This window comes from Phocoena phocoena, chromosome 19 (assembly GCF_963924675.1).
Source record: "Phocoena phocoena chromosome 19, mPhoPho1.1, whole genome shotgun sequence".
In the NCBI taxonomy this organism is placed as follows: Eukaryota; Metazoa; Chordata; class Mammalia; order Artiodactyla; family Phocoenidae; genus Phocoena; species Phocoena phocoena.
Window position 1 is genome coordinate 11509434 of NC_089237.1, and position 26975 is coordinate 11536408.

The 26975-nt window shown below is 62.7% G+C and overlaps 2 protein-coding genes across 5 annotated transcripts; one reads left to right on the forward strand and one right to left on the reverse strand.

Annotated features, from left to right (window-relative positions):
• The first annotated feature begins 2849 nt into the window (after nt 1-2849).
• On the forward strand, nt 2850-4878 carry PVALEF (parvalbumin like EF-hand containing). Its single transcript, XM_065898105.1, has 4 exons — nt 2850-2955; nt 3138-3273; nt 3620-3735; nt 4832-4878. Exons 1-4 carry the CDS (start codon nt 2850-2852, stop codon nt 4876-4878), a joined length of 405 nt encoding a protein of 134 aa, XP_065754177.1.
• Nucleotides 4879-10332: 5454 nt separating this feature from the next.
• CEP131 (centrosomal protein 131) lies at nt 10333-26360 on the reverse strand. 4 transcript variants are annotated; one of them, XM_065897082.1, is made up of 24 exons: nt 26175-26360; nt 25314-25423; nt 24755-24869; nt 24326-24453; nt 21820-21933; nt 21124-21279; nt 19483-19600; nt 19027-19143; nt 18674-18824; nt 18062-18156; nt 17417-17599; nt 16735-17055; nt 16500-16625; nt 15302-15418; nt 14760-14862; nt 13852-14053; nt 13484-13591; nt 13288-13405; nt 12927-13001; nt 11815-11957; nt 11558-11735; nt 11267-11463; nt 10484-10544; nt 10333-10407 (listed from the first exon to the last, which is right to left on the reverse strand). In XM_065897082.1, the coding sequence occupies exons 1-24, from the start codon at nt 26358-26360 to the stop codon at nt 10333-10335; spliced, it is 3297 nt and encodes a 1098-aa protein (XP_065753154.1). The 4 variants fall into 4 exon arrangements, with proteins under 4 accessions (XP_065753154.1, XP_065753153.1, XP_065753156.1 ...); XM_065897081.1 differs by having other exon boundaries at nt 17396-17599; XM_065897084.1 differs by lacking the exon at nt 13484-13591.
• Between the last annotated feature and the right edge of the window lie 615 nt (nt 26361-26975).

The following is a 26975-nucleotide window of genomic DNA, read 5'->3' on the forward strand; positions in this document are numbered from 1 at the left end:
TGCCCAGCCTGGTGTGGACGTGCCAAGTGCCAACGAGCCCCTGGGGGCGGCCAGTGCCAGGCTGGAGTACCCAGGAGAGGCGGTAGGACAGCTGCAGCCCCAAGATGTAAACAGGCCGATCGGCTGCAGGTATAAAAGCTGGAGCCCCCGCAGCCTCTCAGCACCCCCAGCCTGATCCGCCTTCCCAGAGCCCTCAAAGAAAGCCAGGCGAAGGTGAGCCCTGCCCGGGGAGGGGTGGTATGGGCACCCAGCCGGGCCAGAGCTGCCCGAGCTGCATGGCAGGGGCTTGGGCCTCGTCTTTCGCTGGACAAGGGGAGGCCCTGGGTGCTGGGGGAACCCCAGGGAGGTCTAGGAGAGGAAGAAAAAGAGGAGGAAGGAGAGGGGCAGCCCCAAGGTAACTGGGTCTGCAGCGGTGGGCACGTGTGCACGCATGTGCCTAGGCAGGCCTCCGAGAGCATGGCTGCAAGCTGGGGTCACTAGGGGGAGGCTGAGACCACCTAACAGGGCTCCCAGTGCTGAGTGGGGGAAGGGCCTGGCAGAACAGAGGCTCCAAGGCCCCCAGACCCACCAACTCTGGCAGGCATGCTGAGCCAGCTCTGGGCCCACATGCCCAGCCCCTGTCCCAGTGGGGCCCCAAGGCCTCCATCACCCCTTCCCACCTCCCTCCAGCCCATGAGGCCTTTTTCTCACTGAGCATCTGAAGTTGGTGATTCAGTCTCAGGTGCTAGATGCAGACCACAGCACCCAGGAGGGCCACATGGGCGGTCCAGAGTGGTCTGGGGACAGGGGAGGGCCCTGCCAGCCTTGGAAGGGGCACAGAGAATGCAGCAATACTGGGCATACGTGGGGGTCTGCGGCGGGGCGGAGCCAGGCCTTAAAGCTACGACTAGCTTTGGCTATGGAAGGCAGTGAGGGGGGAGGAGAGGGAGGAAAGCCTTCTCAGGGGGAAGGGCGAAGAGGGCAGGGCCCTTCCAGGTGCTGGGGGCACCCCAGGAGGTGCCAGGCAGACCCCTCCCCACCCCCCTCCCCTCTTCCTGCCCTGACTAGGTGTGCCAAGTGAGACTCCATCCCAGGCCCTGGACCAGGTGCTATAAATACACCAACCATGGCCTGAGGCCCAGGCCCTGCCTCTCCTGCTGTCTCCAGCTCTGATCTCAGGCTCCCCTGCCTTCATGGGGGGTGGGGGTGGGGGGATGCCCCGGAGAGCAACTGGGTGGGAGCAGGGTGGTAAACAGCCCAGCACAGGGCGCCCACAGCACTCTGCAGTCAGGATGTCAACCCCAGGCTTGGCCAGACCTGGCCTGGAATTTGGTCCTGTCCCTCTTCCATAAAGAGGGTGACATTGGCCCTGGGCAAGGCCCCGAGTGGCAGGCAGGGAATCCCTTCCCTCCAGAATGGACCCCATGATTCCAGCGTATAGAGGGGAATCACGGTGTCACCATGGGATGCAGGGTAGTGGGGTCTGTTCTGGGCCTCCAAGGCCTGTGCCTGCCCTTGATCCCAGCTGACCACCTCTACCCCACCTCCCGGACTGGCTGCAGGGACTTGTCATTATGGGTGACATGCACCACAGGATCCAACACCCTTTCCCCACCATCTCCTTCCCTCATGGCTCCTTGCATGACCCTGCGAAGGGGCAGGGCAGGGCGGGCAGGGGTCTCTCCATTTCACAGATGGGAAGCCTGAGGCCCAGTGCAGCTGGGGGGCACGCCCAGGGTCAGGAAGCAGGACACAGCCCTGGGCTGGATCCAGCCCTCCCTGCCCCTCCGCTGCAGCTTGAGTTGCAACCTTTGACCCGTAGCTTCTCCACTGGGAGGAAGGAGCCGCCTCCGGCCACTGCCTGGCTGGCTTATGCCCCGCAGGTCACCGAGCTGCCTCCCCTGGCGGCGGGAGTAGGTTCCAGAAGGCTCACCACCCCGTGAACTTCAGAAAAGGCCAATGAGCCTCTGAAATAGCTACTCTGCCACAAGCCCCAGAACCCAACCCGCCCTGGGGACAGCAACCCGAGAGCTCCACAGGTCACAAGGCACTGTGTGGGGGCACGGGACAGCCCGGTCCCTATGCCCAGACCCCACCTGCCCAGCTGGAATCCCGGCCTGCCTCAGTGGCTCCCGCCTGAACCCCCAAGAAGGGGGGACACCGCTGTGGGCACCTCCTCAGGGCAGATGCACAGCGGGCTGCCCTCCTGAGCGCCTGGGAAGGGGGTGGGGCCATCCTGCTGGAGCAGGTCTGGGCCTTGCCCAGTCCAGGGCTGGCTCAAGGCTGGCCTGCGCGTAGCGTGCCTCCCAGCTGGCGGCTAGTGTCCAGCCAGGATGACCAAGGCCCGCCGGTCTGGGGTCCGGGAGAGAGAGACTAAGGCCCTGGGCCCTGAGTCCCAGCAGGAGGAGGTAGTGCTTCAGGTAACCAGGAAGGCTTCCCAGAGGGGGTGGCTTTGAGGTGAGCCTGGAAGGACAGAGGAAATTACCCAGCAGCGTTGAGGGGTCAGGCAGCGCCTCCTCCGCCTCTTCCGAGCAGAGTGAAGGACTTCGTGTCTATCACTTATCATCTCAAAGTCTTGGTCTCTTCTGTGAAGTGGGGTAACACCTCAGGGTGGCCAGCTACCAAGAGGCAGGGCTCAAATGCATCTTCCTCAGGGCCCGGGCACGAGGGCCTCTGCAAGGCCAGGGCCCCAGCGTGCTGGGAAAGCTGACCCTTCCAGCCACCCTCTGCAGCCAGAGGCCCGCCTGGGTCTGGGTACCTGGGGTCCCCACTCTAGGGCCAGGAGCTGGCACCAGGCAGGGTCCAGGCAGAGCACCCTTTCCTGCCCAGCACACCCGCCGAGCCGGCTCCCTGTCCCCTGCAGGGCCAGGATGGACGAGGACTTCTCCTCCCAGATGAAGAAGATGGCCTTGGCCATGGGCACATCCCTGTCGGACAAGGACATAGACCTGCTGCCCACCGACATGAGGCACCATGGTACAGCCCGCCCCCGCCCGCCCTGGGCCAGCCCCACTGTGGACACAGGAGCCCCCCTGGGCTGGGGGAGGGCACAGGACCCAGCAGCCCCCACCGCAGGGCAGGAGTCCCCCTCTGGGCCCAGGCCCTGGCAGTCCAGCCCCGAGGCGGATGGCCCTGGTGACACGCCCGGTCATCCCCAGGCTCCTTCAACTACATCAAGTTCTTCGAGTACATGCAGAAGTTCCCGGCCTCGGGGCAGCAGGAGAGTGTCATCCGCAAGGCCTTCCAGACCCTGGACAAGGACAAGAGCGGCTTCATCGAGTGGAATGAGATCAAGTAACAGCCAATGGCCGGGGACAGGATGTCCTGAGCTCTGGGCCCCCTCCCTGGTGGTGGCTGGGGATGAGGGGGTACTGAGCCCTGGGCCCCCTCCCCGACCTACAGCTACCACGCTCACCCCAGAAGACCTGGTACCCCCACTGGGCTCCAGCAGGCCTTGTGGGAGATGGGGCCAGGCTAGAAACAGGGTCCAGGGGCACAGCACGGGGCCTAGGCCCAGAGACCCCTCTCCAGCTGGGCCTCAGTTTCCCCAGCTGTAAAGAGGGGAGCAGGTACCTTGTATACCATTGGGCACCAGCCAGATGCCCCCTCAGGCCTGACCCAAGCCCACCCCCGGCCCCAGGTACATCCTGCACATCATCCCCAGCAGCGGGCCCACCACCCCACTGACGGACGAGGAGGCTGAGGCCGTGATCCAAGCAGCCGACACGGATGGGGACGGGAGGATTGACTTTGAAGGTGGGGCAGCAGACATGAGAGGGGCAGGGATACCTCTCAGGACTTTCCTGCCCCCCACTGCCCATCACTCGCACTCAGTTTGCCCCATGTCCAGAGCCTGTCTCTGTGCAGGGCTGACCAGGCTCCCCACTGCCAGGCAGGGACCCCATCCCCCAAAGCTTTCAGCCACCTGTGGTGGTCACCATCATCCTCGTTCACAGATGGAGAGTCTGAGTCTCCGGGATGCTGAGGGGGCTTGGGCATTTCACCAGGCCCAGGGGAGCTGCTGCAGGTTTCTGAGCGGGAGAGAGGTGGCCCAAGCCGGCTTTGGGGAAGGTCAAGGGGGCAGATTAGATGGGGGGTTTCCGAGATGGGGAGGAAGGTTTGAGGCAGAGACCAGGGCCTGAGGAGCTGCAGAGGTGGACGCAGGTGGAAGGAGGTCAGGTGGGCCAACAGCTGTGTGTGAGTTGAGCGGGCGGGAGGGGGTCGCCCAGGAGGAAAGGCATTTGTGGGGCAGGCCTTCCCTGAGGCTCCCCATGGCTGCCCTGGGGTCTGCATCATCCTGCTGCCCACCCACCCAGATGCTGACCCGAAGCCTGGAGGATGGCCCTGGGGACAGGCAAGCACAGGCTCAGAGCCCCAGACAGACTGGGGACTGTCCTCACCCCCCAGGCCTCCACTTGCTGCCTGCAAATACCAGCAAACCTTGACTTGTGGGGTGGTCGCAAGACTTCAAAGAGGGGCAGCCAGGCCAAGGGGTCTGTTTAGGATGCAGCCTCTCTGTGCCTCAGTTTCCCCACTGAAGGCATGATGACCACAGGAGCACCAGCTCAGAGACTCTGAGGGGAACTGCTGAGGGTTCATCGTAAGACCCAGGGTGGGTGAGCTCCCCACCGCCAATCTGGCCGGGCACAGGGCACACGACAACGGTGTGGGGCACTCGGGCAGCCAAGTTCCGGTCCTTCCTGCTCCCCACCCAGGACTCAGGAGGGCAGGATGCAGGGCCCCCCTGGACCGCGAGGTGCCCCGTCATAACGGAGGCTTCCCGCTGGGCCTGCAGGGCTTGGTGGGGCACGAGCCAGGGGGTTATTTACTAGAAATCTGTCTCCTGTTCTAGAATTTTCTGAATTGATCAAAAAGGAGAACACTGCAAAGAAGAAGTAGCACCACGTCCAGCCCCGGCCGGCTGAGCATCCCCCAAGGGGCACCGTGGGTTTCGCGAGTGCCCCATGGAGGCCATGGGAGCGGACGCAGCTTGAGGCAGGAAAATGGAAGAAAAACAGCATTAAATGAACCGCAGCCCATGTGTTTGTTGGGTGTTGCAGCGTCAGCTGGGGCAGGGGCAGGGTCATGGGTCTCTGGGCGACAGGTGGCGGGCAGGGTGGCATGGGGGGTGCAGGAGGGAAAATGGAAGACCGGGTGGTGGGTGTGTCCAGCCTTCTCTGCCCCTTCTTGTTCCTGCCTCACTGGGGGCACCCTCAGAGGGCAGTCCCCCCTCCAGCCCCGACACCTCCTGGATCTGCCCTCCCAGCATGGTGCTCTCTGGGCCCAGACCCCCTACCCCCCGACACACACCCAGCCCCAGCCTCCTCTGGGCTCTGCGCAGGCTGCTCACCAGGCTGGGTCTTAGGCCGCTTGGAGTCCACAGCTCAGGGACAGGTTCAGCCCCAGGGTGCCTCTGAGGGGTCCTGGCACCAGCCCTGCACCCTGCACTCCGGGCTGGACGTGTCCAGGGCTCAGATCTCTGCTGATATCTCCTCGCCTCCTCCTCCCGGTCTTTGAGAACCCTCCCTCTCTCTTTTTTTTTTTTCTTTTTTTTTGCGGTACATGGGCCTCTCACTGTTGTGGCCTCTCCCGTTGCGGAGCACAGGCTCCGGACGCGCAGGGTCAGCCGCCATGGCTCACGGGCCCAGCCGCTCCGCGGCACGTGGGATCTTCCCGGACCGGGGCACGAACCCGCATCCCCTGTGTCAGCAGGCGGACTCTCAACCACTGCACCACCAGGGAAGCCCCCACCTCCCTCTCTTTGAGGCCTCCTCCCCTTCTCCCCAAGCTCATCCTCCTGTAGGAGTCCTCCCCAACCCCACCCGCCTGCCCCAGCCTCTGCGCCAGCCACACTCACCCACCCGGTGGGCTCCCTTCTTGTGCTTTAAGCACCTCTCTCCTGTACTCCTGACTCCTGTGCCCATTCTGGCTGCCTGACACCCCGCTTCATGTGATGGAGGCGTCTCAAGCTTAACGTGCCCAAGGCTGAGCTCCCGTCTTCCTCCCACAGCCCCACCCTCAGTCTTCCCATCTGTTGGCTGCGTCGTTCCTCTGCTGCTCAGGCCGGGAGCTCTGTGGTCACCATGCAGAGGGTGTGGATGTGCTTCCCACTCCATCCTGGGGACTGGTAGCCGGGAGAGCACTAGGCCCCCATCCCAGCCCCCTGCATCCACGTGCGTGTGATGGGTTCCCTCCTCCAGCTGCCACGGGACTCCAGACTCTCTAGGATGGAGGGGCCAAAGGTGGCTGGATCACCCCAGGGTGAAGGCATCGCTCTCAGGAGCCCCCAGGCTGGGCTGTTGCAGGAGCAGCAGCCTTTGAGCCAAGCTCACACACCATCCTCGGCTCCTCTCCCCTTCACACCCACCTGCAAGGTAATCCCACTAGCTCTGCCCTCAAAATGCATCCAGAGTCCCATTCCCCCACCATCTGGGCCACCACCAGCTCTTGCCCAGATGACCACCTTGGCCCCCAGACTGGCCTCCCTGCCTCTACCTTCCAACAGTGGGTTCTCAATATAACGGCCAGAGATGTCCTTTTAAAATACAAGTCAGACCCGTGGCTTCACTCGGAACTTTCGAGAGGCTCCCCTCTCATGCAGAAGAGCCAAGTCCTTGGGATACCCACATGCTTCCTGACTTTAGACCCTCCCACCCTTACTGCAGCCACACTGGCCACCCCACTGCTCCCCAGCCAGGAACCACCCTGCCCCAGGGCCTTTGCATGTTCCCGGGCCTGCTATGCTCTTCCCTAGACATCTGTCTGTGTGACTAACTCCCTCATCTCCTATATTTTCCTCAAATGTTACATCCCAAAGAGGTCAACCCTTCCGCCCTGTTTCACATTCCACTCTACCTTGCCCAGCATTCCGCATTCTCCTTAATCTATTCTCTCCATAGCACTAGCATCCCCTAATATACCATATGAGTTGCCTATTTATTGTCTATTATGAGCAAGCAAAGCATCAAGGACATGGGTTCTGAGATCCCAGAGAGGAAAACCCAAGAAGTGAGCCTGACATTGGCACAGGGTCCCTGCCAGGGTTTGCAACTGGTGGAGACGCTGAGTGGCTAAGGAGGGCGTCCGGCAGTCTCCTGGGTGTTCAGTACCTGCCAGGGAGGAGGGTCTTTGCTTGTGGGTCCTATGGGGCTAGGAGTGAGGAGGGAGGACAGGAGTATGAAGCCAGTCCTCACAGAGACTGGAGCCCAGCCTCAGCCAGCCCAGTCCTGTCCTAACTGCCACCAGAGCAAAAGTAATCCCTCTGGACCAGGGTCCAAATTCATCTCAATGCAGACCACACCTGACTGTGCCCATTCATCTGCATATTGTCTGTGGCTGGTAGAGAAAAATAGAAAGCTGGTGTGGCTGCTACTATCAGATGGAGGACACTTTAAGGCCAGAAGCTCTGCTAGGCAAAGAGGGACAGTCTGTAAAGATAAACAGTTAACTCACCTGGAAGACACACAGCTCTAAATTTGTATGCACCTACTAACATAGCCTCAGAGCATAAAGCAAAAATCGGCCAACTAAAATGAAAAAGAGACGATGCACAGTCACAGTTAGAGATTTTAGCATTCTTCTCTTGGGAACTGATAGAGCAAGTAAGAAAGAAATCATCAAGGATATAGAAGACTTAAAAAAACACAATGGATTAACCAGAGAAGCTAGAAGGCCAAGGAGACCTTTCATGGGAGGCTGGGGCCTAACAGATACCCTCACCCCTGCGTACGGTGCCACCCAGCCCACTATCCCTACCCCAGGGAACAGGAATGGCGTCTCAGCCCCCCTTCTTTGGGGCACACCTGTGCAGGTGGAACAGTCCAGCGGGGCAGGCCTCCCACCCCACCCCCAGCATTGTAGCCTCTCAGGGACACGTTTTCACCAGCTGGGATGTGTGAGATGCCAACACAAGGCCCATGGGCAGTTCATGGGCACGACGGAGACCCAGGATGACACAAAGCTCCAAACCAGTTAATGTCAGGAGCAAATTATCTGTGACAACAAAAACTTGAATAAAATTAAAGCAAAGAGCTCAGATAATAGCAGAAGTGAAGGAGTATAAGGGATGCAGAGACTGGTACAGAAGGACACCCAACCTGTCCTTGTGAACAAATGAATGAATGGATGAATGGATGGATGGATGGATGGGTGGATGGATGGGTGGGTGGGTGGGTGGGTGGATGGATGGATGGATGGATGGATGGGTGGATGGGTGGGTGGGTGGGTGGGTAGGTGGGTGGATGGGTGGATGGGTGGGTGGGTGGATGGGTGGGTGGGTGGGTGGGTGGGTGGATGGGTGGATGGATGGATGGGTGGGTGGGTGGGTGGGTGGGTGGGTGGGTGGGTGGGTGGATGGGTGGATGGATGGATGGGTGGGTGGGTGGGTGGGTGGGTGGGTGGGTGGGTGGGTGGATGGATGAACAAACAAATGAACAGATGAATGGAAACCCGTAGACCAGGAGCTGGGGAGTCAGGCACCATCTCCCTGATTGGAAAGTCACCACCATCCATTCCTCTGCTTCTCTGGCTGTGCCACCATCTCTCCCTGAAAGTCACCCCAAGTACCTGTCTTCCCATCTGCTGAAAACCTTACTTGCAAAAATACCATAGTTTAGAAACTCCCAACAACAGCTTCAGGTAAAACTACATTTTGGGGGTGGATCAGAGCATCCAGAGGCTGCTTCTCCCCGATTTGGTCCCTGCCCTGCCCCGGAGCCTCTGGCCTGGAGACCAGTGAGCGGCCAGCTCCCCCTGCTTCTGTGCGGCTCAGGGAGGGTCGAGCAGACCCAGCCTCCGGAGCCCGCAGCCTGCTGAGCTGGGGACCCACCGCCCCTCGCCTGGCAGAGCTCACTCCCAAGACCTTGCCCCTGGGGCCCAGCCCCTCCCCACCTCTTTTCTGGGACTCAGGAGGAATGCCTCAAATGGCCAGCCTGGCTTTTAGAACAGCAGGCAGAGACAGCTGGTTGGCTGAAGTGGGTGGGGAGCTGGGAGGGGCTCTAGGCCCAGTGGGAAGGGCTCTAGGAGCAAAGCTGTCCCAAGGGGAGACAGGCGGGGGCCAGGAGCGCTGTGGGTGGCTAAGCAAACCTCCTCCTCACCTTGAGCCCCAGGACTGGGAGCTCCAATTGGAGCTGGAGGGGCTGCAAGGCCTGCTCTCTGCCCGGTCACCTCATGGTGATGAGACAGCCCCGCAAGGGAGGGAACATGGATGGCACACATGTGCTCTGCCCAGGGACCAGGCCAGGCACTCAACCTAGGAGGGGTCAGGCCCAGAGCGGCCCTGCTCATCTCACTGCTGTATCCAGCTCTGGCCTGGGGTTCTGCGAGCAATCAGCTCTGGCACGAAGGAAGGAAGGAGCCGTCCCGTGCAGATGAGGAAACTGAGCCCCCAGTACCCCAAAGCAGGGGATGCGGGTGCCAGGAGGGCCTGCAGGTCAGCGCTACTGTGAGCTGCCTCAGGCCCACGGGGCGTCTGCCTATGCCCTCCTGGTTGTTGAGACTGAGAGTGACCACTGCCGGGACTCACGCTAGCGAGAGGCCAAGCCCCAGGGCCTTTCAAGGGCACAGGAGGGGCTCCACCTGCACTAGGGCCAGCCCTGCGCCTTCCCACAAGTAGGGTGGCGCCTGGGCCAGTAGGAGGGCTGTCCTGGCCAGCGCCGGCGCTCCCCAGCGACCTGGTCCCAGCACCCTCGGCCAGGGCAGCAGCAGCGACAGAGTGCCTGGCGGGAGGGCAGCGGGGGAGAGTTCACAGAGTGGGAGTGTCCCCTCCGCTGCCTTCCCGCTCCCCTGCCCAGACCTTCCAGGAGGGGCCTCCAGCCTCCTCGTGGGCAGGGCCTGTCCAGTGCCCATTTCTCACAGGTTCCAGGTTGTCACCTCCAGGGGGTGTCCTGAGTGGGGGAAGGAAGGAGAGGCCCTCAGGGAGGCTGGCCAGTTCTCTAACCATGGAGGGGGCACACAGCAGCCTGTGCAGGGGTCGGGGAGGAGGCTCAGAGCTCCGTCCCCAGGGGTGAGGGGTGCGGTGAGGGGGCACAAGCGTCATGGGGCTCGTCCAGGCCCAGGCTGGAACAGAGGGCCATTCTCTCTGCTTGGGGACTGGGGCCTGAGTTGTGGAACCGCAGGGCCAGGCAGGGAACGTGGGGGGCAGGCCAAGAGCAAAGCTAGGTCGGGTCACCTCACACCTGGCCCTGAGCAGCCTCCAGCCCCGCCACACCAGGCCCCAGCCCAGGAGAGACAAGTCAGGGTCACACAAAGTATTAAAAGACACCTCTTTACTGTTACGACGTAGCCTCGGTGCTCCCCCTGAGGGGCGGCCAGAGCACTTCCCGCCAGGCGCCCTAGGCCTGCTGCTGTCGGTGGTCACTTGGCACTCGGGAACGGCCGCCTGCGCTGCTCCAGCAGCTCCTCCAGGTGGTCGGCCCTCTTCATCGCGGCCTGCAACAGGCCATCCACCCTGGTCAGGCCCAAGCCACCCCCGCTCCCCCAAGGAAGGCCGGCCGTGGGGACCCACCTCGTGCTGCTTCCGGAGGCTGCTCACGGCCTCCTCCTTCTTTGCCAGGGCCAGCTTCACCCTGCGGGGGAGCGCACGGTGGGCCTCTGTGCGATGCCCCTGCCAGACCCCCACGCCGGCCTGCAGCTCTGAGTGCAGCAGGGTGGCCGGTGGGGGGCCTCCATCCCCCAAAGAACAGGAGGGGCCACTCCTGCCCACCTTGTCCCGCCCTGCTGACTGCGGCACTAGGCCGCCTGGAGAAGCCAATGACAGGATCTGTGATCCCACAGCTGACCCCGTGTGAATCCATGCCCCTTGGGAAGGGCTCCCTGCTGAGAGGAGGACGAGAAGCCCCCACCACGTGCCTGCGTCGCAGAGCACCCACGGAGGGCGGGCAGGTAGGGACCAGGGAAGGACTGAGGGATCCATGGCGGCAGGGGGAGTAGGGGGTGGAGGGTGTCCATCCTTTCTGCATAGCACCCACTCCACCCAGGCCCAGGGGGCCAAGGGCCAGGGAGCTCCTCTCCGGACACCCACACATAGGGCACCCGCCCTGGCTGGGGTTGGCTGGGCTTCTTCCCAGGCTCTGGGGCCAAGCACCACATAGAGGACGACAGAGCCTCAAACACAGAGCCTGGAGCAGCCATGGCTGATGGGGCCCAGTTCTGCATCGGCAGGAAGCTGGAAGGAGGGCGCACAGCCTGCTCACCTTCCTGGGCCCAGCGTCCTCTTTGGAGCCACAGGGTCCCGCCTGCCTCCCCCAGCCCTGTGCTCCCCAGGACCCCAGTCAGCCCTGCGGCCCACCTCCCGTGAACCTCCTCCAGCTCCGCCTGCTTCTCCCGCGTGAGCTGCTCCAGCTCCAGCCGCTGGCGGGCCCGCAGCTCGGCCAGCTCGGCCCTGACCTGCCGGTTCTCCTCCTCAGAAGCTGCCAGCCGGTCAGCGAACTCCTGGCGAAGGACCTGGGCCAGGCTGCTGCGCTCGCCAGTCAGCTGCTCATTTACCTGGGGTGGGGTGGCGGGCGGGGACGACAGGGACGGCGTGAGGGGACGGCGGGGGCTGGGGGCTGGTGGTCGGCCACCCCTCCCGCCTGCTCACCGCCTTCACATCCGCCAGCTCCTTCTCCTTCTGCCGCACCAGGCCCTGCAGACGCACATTCTCCCCCTCGGCCTCCCCAAGGCGCCCCTTCAGCTCTGCGCACCGTTCCTGGAGCTTCCGCTCCGACTGTTCCAGTTCTGAGAGCTCCGCCTCATACTTATCCCGGAGGCGTTTGACCCTGGTGGCGGGAGAAGCAGGGTCAGAGGCAGCCCCACTGCCAGTCTCTGGGCCTTGCTCCGGGGTTCTCGGGGCCTCACCGGCTCTCGGCGGCCCGCTCGTTCTCCTCCCTGGCCAGCGTCATGTCGGCCTCCAGCCGGTGGATGACCAGCTCGATCTCCTTGTCCCGGCCTCTCCGGATCTCTTCCTTCAGCTCCCGTTCCCGGTTCAGCAGCCACGCTTCCTGCAGGGGAGGCCCAGGGGGGTTGGGGGGGCCGGCTGAGGTCGGCGGAGGAGGACGAGGGATGGCCACATGGACTCTTGGGAATGCCCTGATGGCAGGGAAGGAGAGGCCTCGCACTGCCCCAGGCCTCACCTGCCCTCAGGGGTCATCAGGACCCCGCGTGGGACACAACAGGGGCTTGGGTAAGAACCATTAGCACAGCCTGGCGCTTCTCCCCCTTCGAGACCCAGGACCGAGGCCACAGAGACCGCGTCTGCTGCCGAGCTGACCCTCCTGATACAAGAAGGGACCTCGTCTGGCTGCTGAGGGCAGGGCCGGGTGCCCCACCGGGGGGCAAGAGCGTCAGTGGGGCAGCCTCTTGGAAGGCAACCTGGAAACTGCCATCAGGTGTAACATGCCGCACCCTTTAACTCGGCCAACAGTCTGGGAACGTATCCCACAGATATGGGGACCCCCTCCATGCGTGGCTGGGGGTGGGGAGTAGCATGGCTGCTGGGCCACTGCTCAGGCTTTGTCCCCAGGCTGATGCCTTGTGTGGCCCCGGGTGCCTGTCCACCACAGCCTCCTTCCGGGACAGGAGAGGTGACACAGCCCACTGACACAGCCCACCTGGTAAAAGGCACGAGAGGACAAGGAAAAGCCTGCTCCCGCGTGGGCCCCTTACACTGGCTGCAGGTCAGCCTGTCAACTTTGAGAGCAGCTACCTGGGCGAGGGGAGGGTGAGGAATGCCCGCCACCATCAAGTGGGGTTCGCTCCAGCCTCCTGGTCTCTCCCGAGGCCACCTGGAAGCTCACTCAAGTACAGTCAGAATCACACCGCCAGCCCTGGGCAGCCAGAACCCACATGTGCCCGAGGGGAGGCCACAGAGGTGGAGCCTACAAGCCAGCTTTGAAGCCTGGGGTGCCGGGCAGGAGGGGAGAGAGGGAAGGAAGACCCCACCCCCTGCCCCAGCTTCACCCTCCTCCCACCTCCTTCTTGGCGGAGTTGGCCTCCCACATCTGTTTCTCCACCTCCAGCTGGTCCTTCAGGGCCTTCAGTTCCATCTGGGGGCCAGTGACAGGGTGAGAGCAGCCCCCGCTGGCTGCTCCCCACCCAGGGCAGTGTCTGCAAGAGCCTGGATGGGGCCTGCGGTCAAGTTGGGGGTCTGTGGTGAGCTAGCTGGGGAGCCCCGTCACGTGAACCCAGGCTCAGCGTAGCACTCCAAGTGGCTGCCACCCTGGCAGGTGGGCGCTGCTCCTGGCAGTGGCCCCTCTCCACGGGTGGTGTGGGTGCTCTGCTGCTGGGCTGGCCTGGAGGGGCGGGGCCCGGGCGGGATGGGGCGGGGCTGACCTGGTGCCTGCGCTCCTGCTCCTCTCTCCCCTTCTCAAACTCGGCCCTCAAGGCCCGGCCCCCTGCCGAGCTGCTCTCCTCCAGCTGCCGCCTCAGCTCGTCCAGCTCCGCCCGCTGCCTGCAGGTGAACAGAGGCCAGTTCTGTAAGGCTGGGCGGGGCGGGGCGGGGCGGGGCGGGGCTGGGGCCTGGAGGTACCTGGCGGCCTGCTGGCCCAGCCGCTCCTTCTCCTCGGCCACCTCGTTGTAGAGCCGCCGCCGATGCTGCTGCAGCGCCCGCTGCTCCTGCTCCAGGTGCTGCTCGAAGCTGCGGACACAGGACCCGCTGGGGGTGGGGCCGCCGGAGTGCTGGAGTCCCCGCCCCATCCACCCCAGCCGCCAGCCGGGCACGCCCCTCAGAACTGAACTGCCCAGTACAGCCGCATCCCTCGGTGTCCTGCACCGCCCCATTTTCTCTGTCCTCCGAGGGAGGCCACCGCGGAGGAAGTGCTGTTCGCTCTGGGGGGTCTGCGTACACCCCAGGCCTCACCCCCACCCTCCACGTCCCCAGAGGGCTGGGCCCCTCACCGCTGCTGGGCACGCTCCCACTCCTGACGGCCCAGCGCCTCCTTCTCCCGCTCCAGGTGCTCGCGGAGCTCCTCCGCCTGGCGTCCGTAGCGCTGGGCCGCGCGCTCGTCCGCCTGCAGCAGCTCCACCGCGTGCAGGCTCTTTAGCTTCTTCACCTCCTGCTTGTGCTTGGCGATCAGCTTCTGGATCTCAGGCTCCAGGCCTGGGGGGGCGTGGAGGGAGACCGTGCTGCAGGGACCCTCCTCCACCACTGCGGGGGCGCTGCCCCTCGCCCCTCTGTACTGTGGGGGACCCCTGACCTCTGCCCACCATGACACCAGGGCTGCAGTCCGGACTGCCCCCCGCCCGGGCTCCAGCCCAAAGCACAGCTGAGTCCACCAGTGCCCACGGCATCTCTCCCTGCCCACTGCACCAAGACTCCCTCCTTGGTGCTCTGGCCTGCTGGGTCTCCCACTGGAGGAGGGGGCTCACTGGAGAGGGTGTCCTGGGGCAGGAGGGCCGGGCATGGGCAGGCACAGCTGGGGCTGCCCCATCAGCCCTCAGAGGGATCTCTAAGTGGGAGAGGAGCGACTGTGCCGCCAGCAGGTGGCCCCCACCCCGAACCCCCATCTGGCTCGCTCCCCTGGAAGCTGGAGACCAGGAGACCCAGCAAGGGGAGTCCGGCCAAGGGAAGGTGAGGCCCCCCAACCCGGACCGGGCCCTCTGTCTGGACGCTGGTCTGTGGCCAAGCTCGTGTGCCGCCAGCCTCCCTTGCTCCTCCTGGCCTCGAGCCAGCTGGGCCGCATCCCTGAGTCTCACTGCTTCCTAGGAAGCCTCTCCGCCACGTGTGCAACTGGAACTACTGTTCTCACTCGAGACCCCCACGATTACTCCGCCCGAGTGGCAGCTCTGGGCAGAGCGGCACCCACCTTTGACCGTGATCTCCTTGATCTTCCGGGTCTTCTCATCGATCCACTTTTCCCTGCGGACTTTTTCGGTGGCGCTCATGAGTTCTTTGAGTTTCTTAATCTCCTACCAGCAAGGAAACAGGAGTCAACAGAGCAGCTGTGCGAAGCGGGAAGATGCAAATGACAGCCCCCTTCTGGCCATCCCCTGGGTTTCAGGAGGCGGCCTTTCAACAGTGACCTCGGGCAGAGCAGAAAGCACCAGGGGCTGCGGGTCGTTGTCTGACGAAAGCCAGGAGTAGTAAGTGGTGTCCCTCTGACCAGGGACCAGAGCGGCGGCATGTCCTCGGTCACCTCCTCTGAACCCCACCTCCTCATCTGCAACACGGGAGGGGTCACGCGAGTCCCTCAGCCCCTGCCCCAGGGTGTGCCACCTGCTGGGCTTGCAGGAAGCAGCTCGGAGGTCGGGGAATGAGGCTCCGGGGCCACCTGTCCTGGGGTTCCTCGCACAGGGCCTGCAGGCACAGCAGGCCTGGGGTCAGGTGTCAGGAGGGCGAGGGGCTCACCAGCTCGTGCTGCTCCCGCATCTGGGCCTCCTTGTCCTTGAGCCTCTGGTCCCCCTGCTTCAGCTCGGCCACCAGGGCCTCACACTTCTCACCCAGAGCCTTCTTGTCTTCGATCAACTGCGACCAGGGGCGGAGGTGAAGCTGCTGCCCCATGAGGCCAGGAGATCCCGCCTCCCCTCACCCGGGGGGGCCAGTGCACTAAATCCCAAAACACCCCGCTGCTCCTGGGTCTGTGCGGGACCCTGGGTCTGGGAGGGTGTGCACACATGGACAAGGGGCTGCAGCTGCCCCCGGCCCTCAAGCCCCCTGAGACCTGGCTGGTGTCAGCGGAGCTCAGGCAGGGACGGTGCCTTGACTACAAGCCCTCCACTGTGGCCACATCAGGAGCTTCCTGGAATGGGGGTCATTCTTTTGACCCCGTCACCTGCCTGTGGAGAAGGGCCTGCCCGTCGCCTGCCAAGGGGTCTCTGTGAAGCCCCAGGATGGCACCCAGCCTCACTGAGGGCTCCAGGCAGACCCCCAATTTGGAGACACCTATGACCACCAGGCAGAGTGTCGCTAATGGTCACGGGAGGCCGCTCAGTTCCTCTGGGCGCCTGCCTCTCTTCAAAGACCCTGCACCAGAGTTTTCCTCAGAAAAGGACCCGATGGGGGGGCTTGACTGAACACAGCGTGGGGCTGAAGCTTCCACCACCCCGTCAAGGGAGCTCTGGCTGTCCCACCAGCCCCAGCAGACCAGGAGTGGCCTCCCCGGGACACGGACAGTCTGGAACGCACAGGAAAGTTCAGGGTGTGTCCTGCTGGATGCCTCCCACCAGGCCCCCAGAGGACCAAGAGGTCCTCTGAGTGATCCCACATGCCTGGACCCCATCCTGGATGTGCTCTGCCCAGCAGCTCCTGCTGCCCGCCCACCATGCTGGGCTGGGGAGCACGGCCATGGGTGGGGGGAGGATTATGGCTGGGGGGAGCATCGCTGGGGGCTGGTGAGCAGCACCCAGTGGGGCTGGTGTGCACAGACAGGACCAGCCCTGGTCCCCACAGGGGAAGATGCCGTCCGTTTCTACAGAAGGAGAAGGAGACCCACAGGGGAGGCCAATGGCTCCAGAAATCTCCATGAGGCCCGAGCTGGTCGGGAACCCAGTCCCGTTCTCCTCCCTGACAGCCCTGCCCTCAAGCCCCGCCTCCCAGGCAGCGCCACCTGGTCGATGAAGGACAGGTGCCGCCGTACGGTGGCCTCGTAGTGCTCCTTCTGCTGCCGCAGCTGCCGACCCAGCTCCTTCTCCGTCTCTTTGACCCGCCGGATGGTGAGGTCGCGCTGCTGCGCCTGTGGGGGATGCGGAAGATGAGACAGAGATGAGGCCCTCAGGGGGCAGGCCGGGCACTCGCTGCAGCTGGGGACATGGGGACGGAGGCAGTGCTGGTGGCGACGTTACCAGCGCCCTCTGCAACAGCACCATCGCCTGCTTCTTCTCCTCCACCTCCAGCTGCAGCCGCATCACCGACGTGCTGACCTCGGACGCAGGTTCCAGGCGCCCCAGCCCCTCCTCTGGCACGGGCCCCTGGAGACCCCTCCACACCTGGGGGGCCGAGGCCGGCGGGCCCTGCCCAGACTTCTCCATCTCATCCAGGAAGCTCATAATACTCTGCAGCTTGGCCTCCGAAAGCAGGGGCCCATCCTCACGGGGGCAAGCAGCCACACTCAGCTTCCCAAATTTCTCCAGGTTGTCGGCTGTCAGGGAGCTGGAATCATCCTCCTGCGGGGGGCGGGGGCGCAGCGGAAGACTCTGGGCTGGCCTTCTAGGAGCTGCTCAGGGCCCCCTGGGGCAGGGGAGGGCCTGGTCCGGAGGGAGGGCCTCTCAGGCTGCCCAGACCCTGGCAGGGCATCCATCACCTGGGGGCACCACTGGCAGAGAGGCGGTGCCCACCCCACCTCCACCCCTGGGTTATTCTGGGGGTCCTAAACCTTAATGAGCCCGGGGATGACAGGGGGGGTTCAGCAAGGTCCCATCTGGCCCTCGTTAGCATCCTGACTAGAGCAGGGAGGAGCCCGGTGGACTTCCCTGGCCCCCAAAGCGCCCCTGTGACTGCGTGGACAGTGGCAAGGCCCACGGTCACCTCGTCGGTCCAGGCGTATTTGTCCTTGTGGTAGGCCTGGGGGCGGGGCAGTGGCTCAGGCTCCTGCTCCAGCAGCTTCAGCGTGTCCAGCAGCTCGTCCAGGGTTGCCCTGGACTTGGCCCTGCTCCCAGCAGGGCCCAAAGCTTCCAGGCCCTCGCCAGCCATGTCCTGGGAGCTGGCATCCTGCAGCAGATGGGCCATTAGAGGCAGAGACCACCAGAGGACGGTGGGGGGAGAGGCCGGGGTGAGGCTTCCTCCACACGGGTGCCTGCCCGCTCAGCCACAGGGACTGGGCTTGCCCCCCAACCCACCTCCAGGGAAACAAAAAGGGCGGCCGAGTGAGATGGGTCCGGACCTGGCCTCCTCGTCCCTCAGGCTGGAGGCGTTGGCCAACACCTAACCTCTGAGCTTCCAGCTCTCTTCTGTGGGTCTGCACAGGCTCCACCCCAGTGTCCATGAAGACCCAGCGGGATTCCAGAGCAACCACTGAGACCCCAGCCCTCCGCTGGAGTGACAAGACCCATCCTGGGTGGCCTTTCCTGGTGTGAGTGACCCCACAGCCAGGGAGGGGCAGGGAAAGGGCAAGCACAGATGCACCCCAGAGCTGAAGCCGGGCAGGGAGGGCAGGAAGGGCTGTGCCGAGACCTGAGGCTTGTCCTCTGGAAGCTGCCGGGGCTCTGGCGACGAGTCGCGGGCAGGCTGGCAGGGGTCCTCCGGGCCTGCAGTGTGGAGGCCAGCCCCTGCACAAAGGAACGCAGCATCAGCCCACCTGGGGGCAGCAAACGTGGGGGAGCCCTTGGGAAGAGGCCAGGGAAGGGGGATGCAGGCCTGGGACAGCACGTGCCACAGTGGACCTCATGGAACAGCGGGGACAATAGAGAGCCCTGACCTCCCGGGGCGAGAGGTCAGGTAGCTGGTGCAGCTGCTCTGTAGGGACCCTGTGTCCAGCTCCAGAGTAACTGGGGCACAGGTGGAGGAGCAGGGCCTGGCGTCTGCTGAGAACGACGCCCCTCCTCCATGGGTGGAAGCCACAAACAGGGCAGTGGCACAGGAGGCCAGAGGACACTGGCAGAGGCCACACCTCCTTCTCAGCCACGGGCCTCCCTGAGGGAAGGGGATGGGGAGGTCTGGGCATGGGGTGTCCGCCTTCAGGGATGGCTGCACCTGGGGTCACCATACCCGGGGTGCCTGTACATAGAGCCGGAGGCAGAGGTGGGCAGGTGGCAGGGCAGCCTCCGGGCTCTCGGACCTGCTCACCAGTGTTATTGGCCTTGCGGGTCTGCTGGGCGGTGCTCCCCGGCCTCAGGGTTGGCTCCTGGGTGGTCTGGGGCTTCCCCGGCTCCCCCGGCCCCTTCAGCAGCCCAAGGTCAGCGTTACCTGACTTCTGGGCTCGCTTCTGCTGCAGTTCCTGCCGTGGGGAGCACCTGTGAGCAACCCCGCCTAGGGGAGAGGGTGGCCCCTTGTCCTCCCCAAGCCGTGCTGCCCAAGGCCCCACACCCAGGGGCTCAGGGAAGGGGGCGGCGGGGCCCCCAGGAGCACAGTGGTGCTCTTGGCACACGGGGGTCCTGCCTTAGCACCGGGCTCCCCATGTGGCTCAGGTCACCCCTCACCTGGATGGCTGCCCTCCGGGCCTGGCGCGCCTTCTCCTCCCGGGCCTTCCTCCTGGCCACCTCCTTCTGTTGGTGCCGGTCCAGGAGGGTCCCCTCTCCTAGCCGCTGCCGCTGCCCCTGCAGAAGCCGAGCCATGGTGGGTTTCACTGGGAAGATGGGGTTGCCCCATCCTGCCATTTCTCTGCCCCACAGAGGACAAGCCCCCCCTCTCCCAGGTGGCCAGCGGCTCCTGCAGGTGGGAGATGGCTTTGCATCCCAGCCAGAAACCCACCCCACCTTTCAGCAGGCCCTGCCAACCGAGTGACTCAGGAGGGAGGAAGCTGGGCCCCCAGATGGGGGGGACCCATGGGGCAATTCTAGGTTCAACCCCACTGGTCCGAGAAACCCTGCCATATAGCTGGACCCCTGGGATTCTCGCCCACGCCCTCAGGGTATGGCTCACACACCCACGCTGACCTCTTGCTTGGACGCCAGCAGGTGCTCCAGGCGGGCGGCTCCAGCTCGGCGCCGTTGCACTTGATGTCGGTACCAGCGCTGGATGGTGATGGCGGCCTGGTTCACCTGGTGGATAAACCTGCCAGAAAGTGGGGCTCAGGATGGAGGCGGCCGAGCCAAGGCCTCCCTCCCCGGGTCTCCAGAAGGCCCAGCAGGCAGAGAAGCCGGCGGCTGTGCACGTGGCCCTTCTTCAGGTGCCAGCGTTCCCCAGGGAAATGGAAATGCTCATCCGCACAGGTTATTCACAATTGCTAGAAACAGAAAGTAACCCAAAGGCCCACCACCTACGGCTGAGCACCGTGTGCTCCTGACAGCGACATTACTCACAGACAAACAGCAACAAACCAGGGACTCTGCAGGCCAGGCACAGGAGGCCACAGGCCGGTGCTCTAGTCAGGGCCTGCTAGGGAAGGCGAGCTGCAGGGGACAGGCTGGTGTGGCCAGGGTCTCGGCCGGAAGGGGCTGGGTGAGAGGCATGCAAGGGGCTCCCAGGGGTGACATCGTTCCGTCTGCACGTGCATCAAACTCATAGACCTGTGCCCTGAAGGGGGCGTGTGTAGCTGTACGTAAATTATACTCGGTGCCCTGAAGGGGGCGTGTGTGGCTGTACGTAAATTATACTCGGTGCCCTGAAGGGGGCGTGTGTGGCTGTACGTAAATTATACTCGGTGCCCTGAAGGGGGCGTGTGTGGCTGTACGTAAATTATACTCGGTGCCCTGAAGGGGGCGTGTGTGGTTGTACGTAAATTATACTCGGTGCCCTGAAGGGGGCGTGTGTGGTTGTACGTAAATTATACTCGGTGCCCTGAAGGGGGCGTGCGTGGTTGTACGTAAATTATACTCGGTAAAGCGGGTTAAACCCAAAGCCTTCACCTCGGCTCTCAGGGACACTTTGTTGATTCACTCAGCAAAGGTGCTAATGGACCATCTAGGATGTGAGCAGTCACCGGCCGTGGGACATGCACGCAGAGGGGAGCCCTGGCGGGGACACCCGGGCCTCACCCAGCTCGTCCCGCTTGCCCACTTCCAGGACCCAGTCCCAAGCTCTACTGGGACAGCAGGGGTGACTGCTCAGCCAGGTGAGGCTCTCAAAGCCCAGCCTCTGATCGCTAAGTGGTTCCTGACGGGGCACAACGTCACAGACCTGGGGCTGCAGCAAAGATCCCACCATGCCCACCCTCCGCGCTCCCCTGGGGCAAGATTCTAGGGGCGGCTCCATCAGTTGTTTGGAGTTTTTCAGTTTTATATCTTCTTTCTGCTTAATGTTTTTTTAACTAACAGTTTTACTGAGGTATGGTTTACATACTTATAAAATTCACCCATTTTGAGTATACGATTCAATGATTTTTAGTAAATTTACAGAGTTGTACGACCGCCAGCATGACCCGGTTTGAGAACGTTTCCATCGCCACCCAAAGCACTCCCCTGGCCCCAGGCAGCCACCGCTCTAATTTCTGTTTCTGCAGATTTGCCTTTCTTGACGTTTTATATAAAAAGAATTGTACGTGTGGTCTTTTCAGCCTACATATCTTAAAACACCTCTTAAATGGAAATTTCTCCCACTGGTACCTCCGGTCTCCTCCCAGCCCCAGCTGCGGTCACCTCTCAGCCTCCTCCTCGGTCACCTCCTTCCGTCTGAGCTGGCCGGCGGTGCCCCCCGAGTTGTTCTGGACCGTGTGGTTGCTACGGGCCGCATTCTTTTGTGGCTTCCCGAGGCTGCTGCCCTCGCCCTCGTCCGTGGCTGCCTTGATGATGTTGCTGACCGGGAGGGCAGAGAAAGGCTCACAGCCTCCTGACAGGGCCCCCATCTCCTGGCCCCCAGGGGACAGCTCTGCCCGCAGCCCGGGGAGGTGCCTCGGCCTGGTCCTGGGGCCTTGGGCCTGGCAGGAGGCACCCACAGATCCTGTCCCCTGTTCTGACTTGCTGGTCATTGCCAGGGTCACCTACTCTGCCCCCACCAGAGCCCGTCTGGTGGCACCCAGGGTTAATGGGCACTGCATTTAAAACAGCAGAAAGGTCTCAAATGTTACAGGATCCCAGAGCCAGATGGTGACTCAAGACACCCAAGGGCCGCCCCCGGCCTGAGCACAGCGTGCGGCGGATGCGGGGCTGGCGGACTAGGGGCTGCTCTGCTCAGCTCAGCCCTGCTTGAGACCCTCCTTGGCTCTGGTCTTAGCCGGGGACCGGAGATCAGGGGGTGGCTGCGGCTTCCTCGGCAGGACCTCAGGCTGGGGTGAGCCCGGGCCCACCTGTGTGGCCCAGGTTGTGCACCGTGCAAGGCTGGAGCCAGGGCCTTACTTGAGGGAGGGAGCCATGTGGTTGGAGCTCTTGGGAGGCGGCACCTTCTCCGAGGGGGTGTAGTGGTTGTGCACCATGGTGGTGACGCAGTTGCCCACGGCGCCCTTGTTGCTCCTGCCAGGAGAGACCGGGGCAGGGGGGTCAGGCTCTGGGAAAGACCCCCGAGTCGTGCTGTTGATGCCAGGGCTCACTGTGGCATCGTCTCAGTGTCCCTGCCAGTGGGGCCCTTCTTGGGACCCGAGAAAGCTCCGCCAGGGCATTCCACCGAGCAGAACCCAAGGTTTGAGGGTGAAAACTGCGGCCCCTGGCTTCGGACATGCCTGCGACAGGGTGGGGGAATGGTCACAGACCAGTCAACAGAGAAAGGACCTCCCCCTGCCAGTTACATGTGATGGATGGAATACACACTGTTTTCTCTCTGTCCCTCTCAAACCTGCCAGAAGGAATAAAAAATGTACAAACACACAAGGATGAGAAGACGAGACAGCGGCAAAGAGATGTCCACAAAGTTCTTGAGGACGAGGAACAGAGGGCCCAGCGGTGACTGACTCGCAAAGTGAGTGAGGGGAAACCTGGGTGCCGCAGGGGCCACGAGGTGGCTGGTCTGCACCCCAGAATCCAGGGAGGTGCGGGAAGCAAGGGCACCTGGCTCTTCCAAAGCAGCAGCTGTGCCTGCACCCCCTTCCTCACTCTGAGCATCAGGCACCATGCCCACCCTGCCCCGCCCCTCCTCCTGCAGAAGACAAGCAGCTAGGTCTCCAGGTGAGAGTCTGTGCACTGGACCAGGACACCCCCCAGCCCTTTCCTGCCAGCCCGCAGAACTGGTGGCCCTCAAATTACCCCACAGGGGAGACAGGAGGATCTCTCCCTGGAGAGACTGGGCAGCCCCAGCAGAAAAGTCCCAGACGCAGACAGGTGGGGAGCCCCCAGCACAGCAGCCTGGTCCCCACACAATCACCCCAAAGTGAAGCCTCCAGGCAACTTTTAGGGCCTCCCTCTTAAATTCTGACAGAGCCAGTATTCCAGACATTTGGGGAAAGACCCACATGTAAAAAGTCAACAAACAGAATATGATGGAAATAAGGCCAAGCAAAGAACAGGACATTTCAACAAATGTACACTCAGTGTCAGGCTGTGCTGATAAATCTTTAACAGCCAAGTCTCTAGAGAGAAAAGCTCTTATCTGCAGCATCTGCCAATGTCAGTGACAATAGTTCCCACCACGGCTGATTTCAGACACCCTGGAACCAGAGCCGGGCAGAGGAAGACGGTCAGCCTCGTGAGCCGGTGCAGGCAGCTCCAGCCGCCGCTGCGTGGAATCCTCAAACACGTGAGAGACGAAACAAGAACAAGATGCTACGAAAGAGGAAGGACGGAGAGACATTCGAGAACAAGAGGAGCTACAGGAGAAGAAACAAAGCGAGCAAAGGGTTGAAATACACAGTTAAGTGCATCTATCAGAAAGCAGATCCCAAAGCTGAAGAGAAAGAAAAGGGAAGACGCCAACTTTGTAGAATCAACTCAGGAGGCCCAACGTGCAAATAACCGCAGTCGCAGAAAGAATGGGAAAAAGAAAAGGGAGAAAACTGTCAAAGAAATGACAAGAGGAAATTTCCTAGGACCGAACAGCACAAGTGTGCACATGGACCAGCCACCAAAGCCCAGTGTGATGAGTGAAAGAACCACGTCGAAGGCCTGGCCCTGGGACCTTCCACAACAGAGAAATGAAAAGATGACTCAAACTGCTTCTAGAGGGAGGAAAACAGACACGTGAAAGGACTGGGGATCAGGAAGGCAGTGAATTCACAACAGCTCTCCACGGAACCTGAGCAATTGCTTCAAGATGTCAGGAAGGCTTTCCAATCTAGAACTCAGCGCCAGCCAAACTCTCAGTCGGTGGAATGGTCACGGCATGTTCAGGCACACGTGGTCTTAGAAACTTTACCTCCCGCACATCCTTCCTGAGGAATCTACGGGAGGATGTGCTCCCCTAGAGATGGAGGAAACGGAGGGCCTACCAGGAGGGAGGGGGTAGCAGAGGGAGGCCAGCTCGGACCCAGGCAAGAGAAGACAGGGCTCCGAGAGGTTTCTCTGGAGGAAGGTGGACGGGCAGGGCACCTGCTGGCCTGCTGGAGGGGAGTTCTAAGGTTCTCTTGTCAAGTCTGGGAGAAGAAGTGACCCACACACAGACGACGAACCAAGGAGGAAAACAAGAGATCATTTTTAACTCCGGGAAAAACAAAAGTGTGCCCCAAACATCAACAACGTCTCTTGAGCAGATTCTGCTCTGAGGTTCACATCTTGGATTCCTCAATCCTCCTGACTCTGGGGGGCAAACACAACCATTATCCCCTTGGTATAAATGAGGATCCTGGGGCCCAGGAGGGTTAAGCAACCTGCCCACAGAAATGTTCCGAGGCACCCTGGTCCAGACACAAATAAGACAAAGCGGCCACCCCCGGGAGCTCTGGGTGGGCAGGGCCGTGTGGCCCTGCATCCGGCGCACCTGTTGTTGGCGGTAAAGTTGGGGGCCAGGGGCACCGTGCACTCTCTCCTCCGTGGGCCCACCGGCACGTCGAGGGTGCCAGGACTCTGGGCATCGGGTGGCAAGGTGAAGACCTTGGGCTGGTCATCCTGCACATAGACGACAGCCTGTGACCTCGCTGCACACGCCACTGACACAGGGCCCCTGCCCTGCCCCCACTGTCCCACACACACAGGGGGAGCGGTGGGATGGCCTAAGGGCTGGGACATTCTTTGCTGCTCCTCCTTACGTTGACCGCTGTGGTCAAAGCTGGCTAACTAACACTGATGCCCCCCACCCCCTGCTGGCCCACCCTGCAGGGGCAGTGAGAACGAAGCCGGAACCAGGTGTCACTCCCAGCAGACACGGGCTGTGTGACGTCCTGTCCGCTCAGCTCAGCTGCAGCCTCACCAGGACATTCCACGTGGCTCCCTTCTCGCCGGAAGCTTTGCTCAGACCGGCAGGCCTCTTTCTCCCACCAGGGCTGCCCTCGAAGAGTGTCAGGAAGTCCGGGGGCTCTTCTGGCCTGTGTCACAGAGAGGACAGCAAGCAGGGATAGTCACTGGGCCCGGGGAGCCCGGTTCCAGGAACCCGGACGGGGGTCATCTTACGAGGGGACAGGAGGGACCAGGTCACCGGTGGGGACTCCTGCTCCCCAGCCCACAGCATAAAATATCATTTGTCAGCCCCGATCTGACAACCGCGCCTGGAAGAGGTGCTCACACCTGTCCTGTGGCCACCACAACACCTCAGGGAAAGCGCAGCAAGGACAAGGAAGAGGCGCAGGCAGGGGGATGGTGGCCTTGAGGTCCACATCCCTGCGCGGGAAATGACGGGCCAAGACTCATCCCGCCCGCCCCGCCCAGGGCTGGGCCCCCATCCAGCCAGCGCTCACACCAGTGAAGCTGGGAGAAGGGCTAACAGAGGGAGGAGAGAGCAGGCCGGGGGTACCTGAGGGGTCAGAGGTTACCTTAGGGGGCCAGGCCATGCCTGGTTGGCTTGTGGCTGGTTGACCTGCGTGGCACTGTTAGATCTGCGAAGGTTGCTGATGGCCCGGGAGCCTCCGGGCCCTGGGGCCTCCTGCCAAAAGGAGGGAAGCAACCAACCATGTGGCCAAGGTTTTAGACCCTCGCCAGTCCACGCAGCACCAGGCCAGGCTTGGACACAGATTTAGAGAGAGGCTCTCCTGGGTCACACGTAGACAGGTGGGCAGGGGAGCAGCATGGGGGTCCTGGGTTTGACCTGCTGAGCGGGGGCAGGTCCTCGGCCTCTCACACGAAGTGGGAGCTCCTCACCCCTGGCAGATGGAAGGTCCGAGAGGAAGCTTCCGAGAGGAAGCGTGTAAGGCCCGCCCGGGAGCCGCAACAAAGGCTGACCATACTCCTCGTCACTTTCTAACCAACGAGCCTGGCCGCTCACTCCCCCTGCAGCTCTCGCCCCACAGCTCCCGCGGCCATCCTGCTGCCTGCCTGCCCTGCCCTGCCTGGTATCTCAAGGCCACCAGGAGCACCTCCTTCCCCACACATCAACCCCGTTTACAGAGGAATCACACAAATCCAAATGTTGCTGGAACAGGAGGGACAGAGGGCTTGGTGCTGGCAGGATCTAGGCTCTGCCCAGGGCCAGCCGACCCCAGTCTTGGCCTCTTGGTGAGTCCGCTCCCTGGTCTACAAGCCGGAGTCCTTCCTGCCCCGGGGTGGCCCCAGGGATGCACCGGATGATGGACATGAAGGTGCCTGCTGAGGTGTGGAGCTTACCCAGGAGTCAGACGCCACCCCGAGGTAGGGAGCCCTGGACACCCCTGGACCTGAGGCCCAGCCCTAACACTCACCAGCATCTTCCTCCTTGGCTCGCTGCCAGTGACCACGGAGATGGAGCGGGTGATGGGCTTGGCGGTGGAGGCACTGTTGGGACGCCGGGACATGGGTGGAGGGAGGCCTGTCAGACTCAGGTCCATGCTTTCCAGGCTGCCCTCGGGAGGGCCGGAGGGGCCGCTGAGGGCCCTGGAGCCTTTCATGGTGGACAAGTAGGCCCTGAGCAGGGAAGAAGGGATGCGAGGAGGTGTCCTCCGAGGAACCAGATGCGCACACATAACCTCTGGCCCGGCCGCAGGGGCCCAGGGCGCCTGAGTCTGCCTGCCAGCCAGCTCCCCGGAAGCCTGCCACGCCCACCACCCTCCTCACTGGGTGGCCATCTCCTCATTAGGAGCAGAAGCGAGTGACAGAGTGGGACCCCGAGCACAAACGGCTAAAGGAGGGCCTCCTGGGGTCAAGATGACCTTCCCCGGAGGGGCACTGCTGGGGGTGGCTGGGGGCTGCGGCAGTCATGGCCGTGAGCCCCCACCCCGTGACAGGTACTCCACCCGCCTGCGCCCCATATTCCTCACCTGTAAAATGGGCCTTTAAAAGTGCCTCCCCAGGGGTTATCGTGAGGCTCAGACAAGACAGCCGTGAGGCTGGCACGTGGTGAGCACCCCACAGGCGATATTCTAACTGGGGTTAGGGCCCCCAAACTTATCTGACCACAGAACCCCCTCCATCTCCTCAGAACCACCCAGAATATCCACGAGCTCCTGGGATGCAGCATCTGCTCTCGTGTCCAGGTTCCCCTCCTCCCCTCCTAGGTTGGCCAC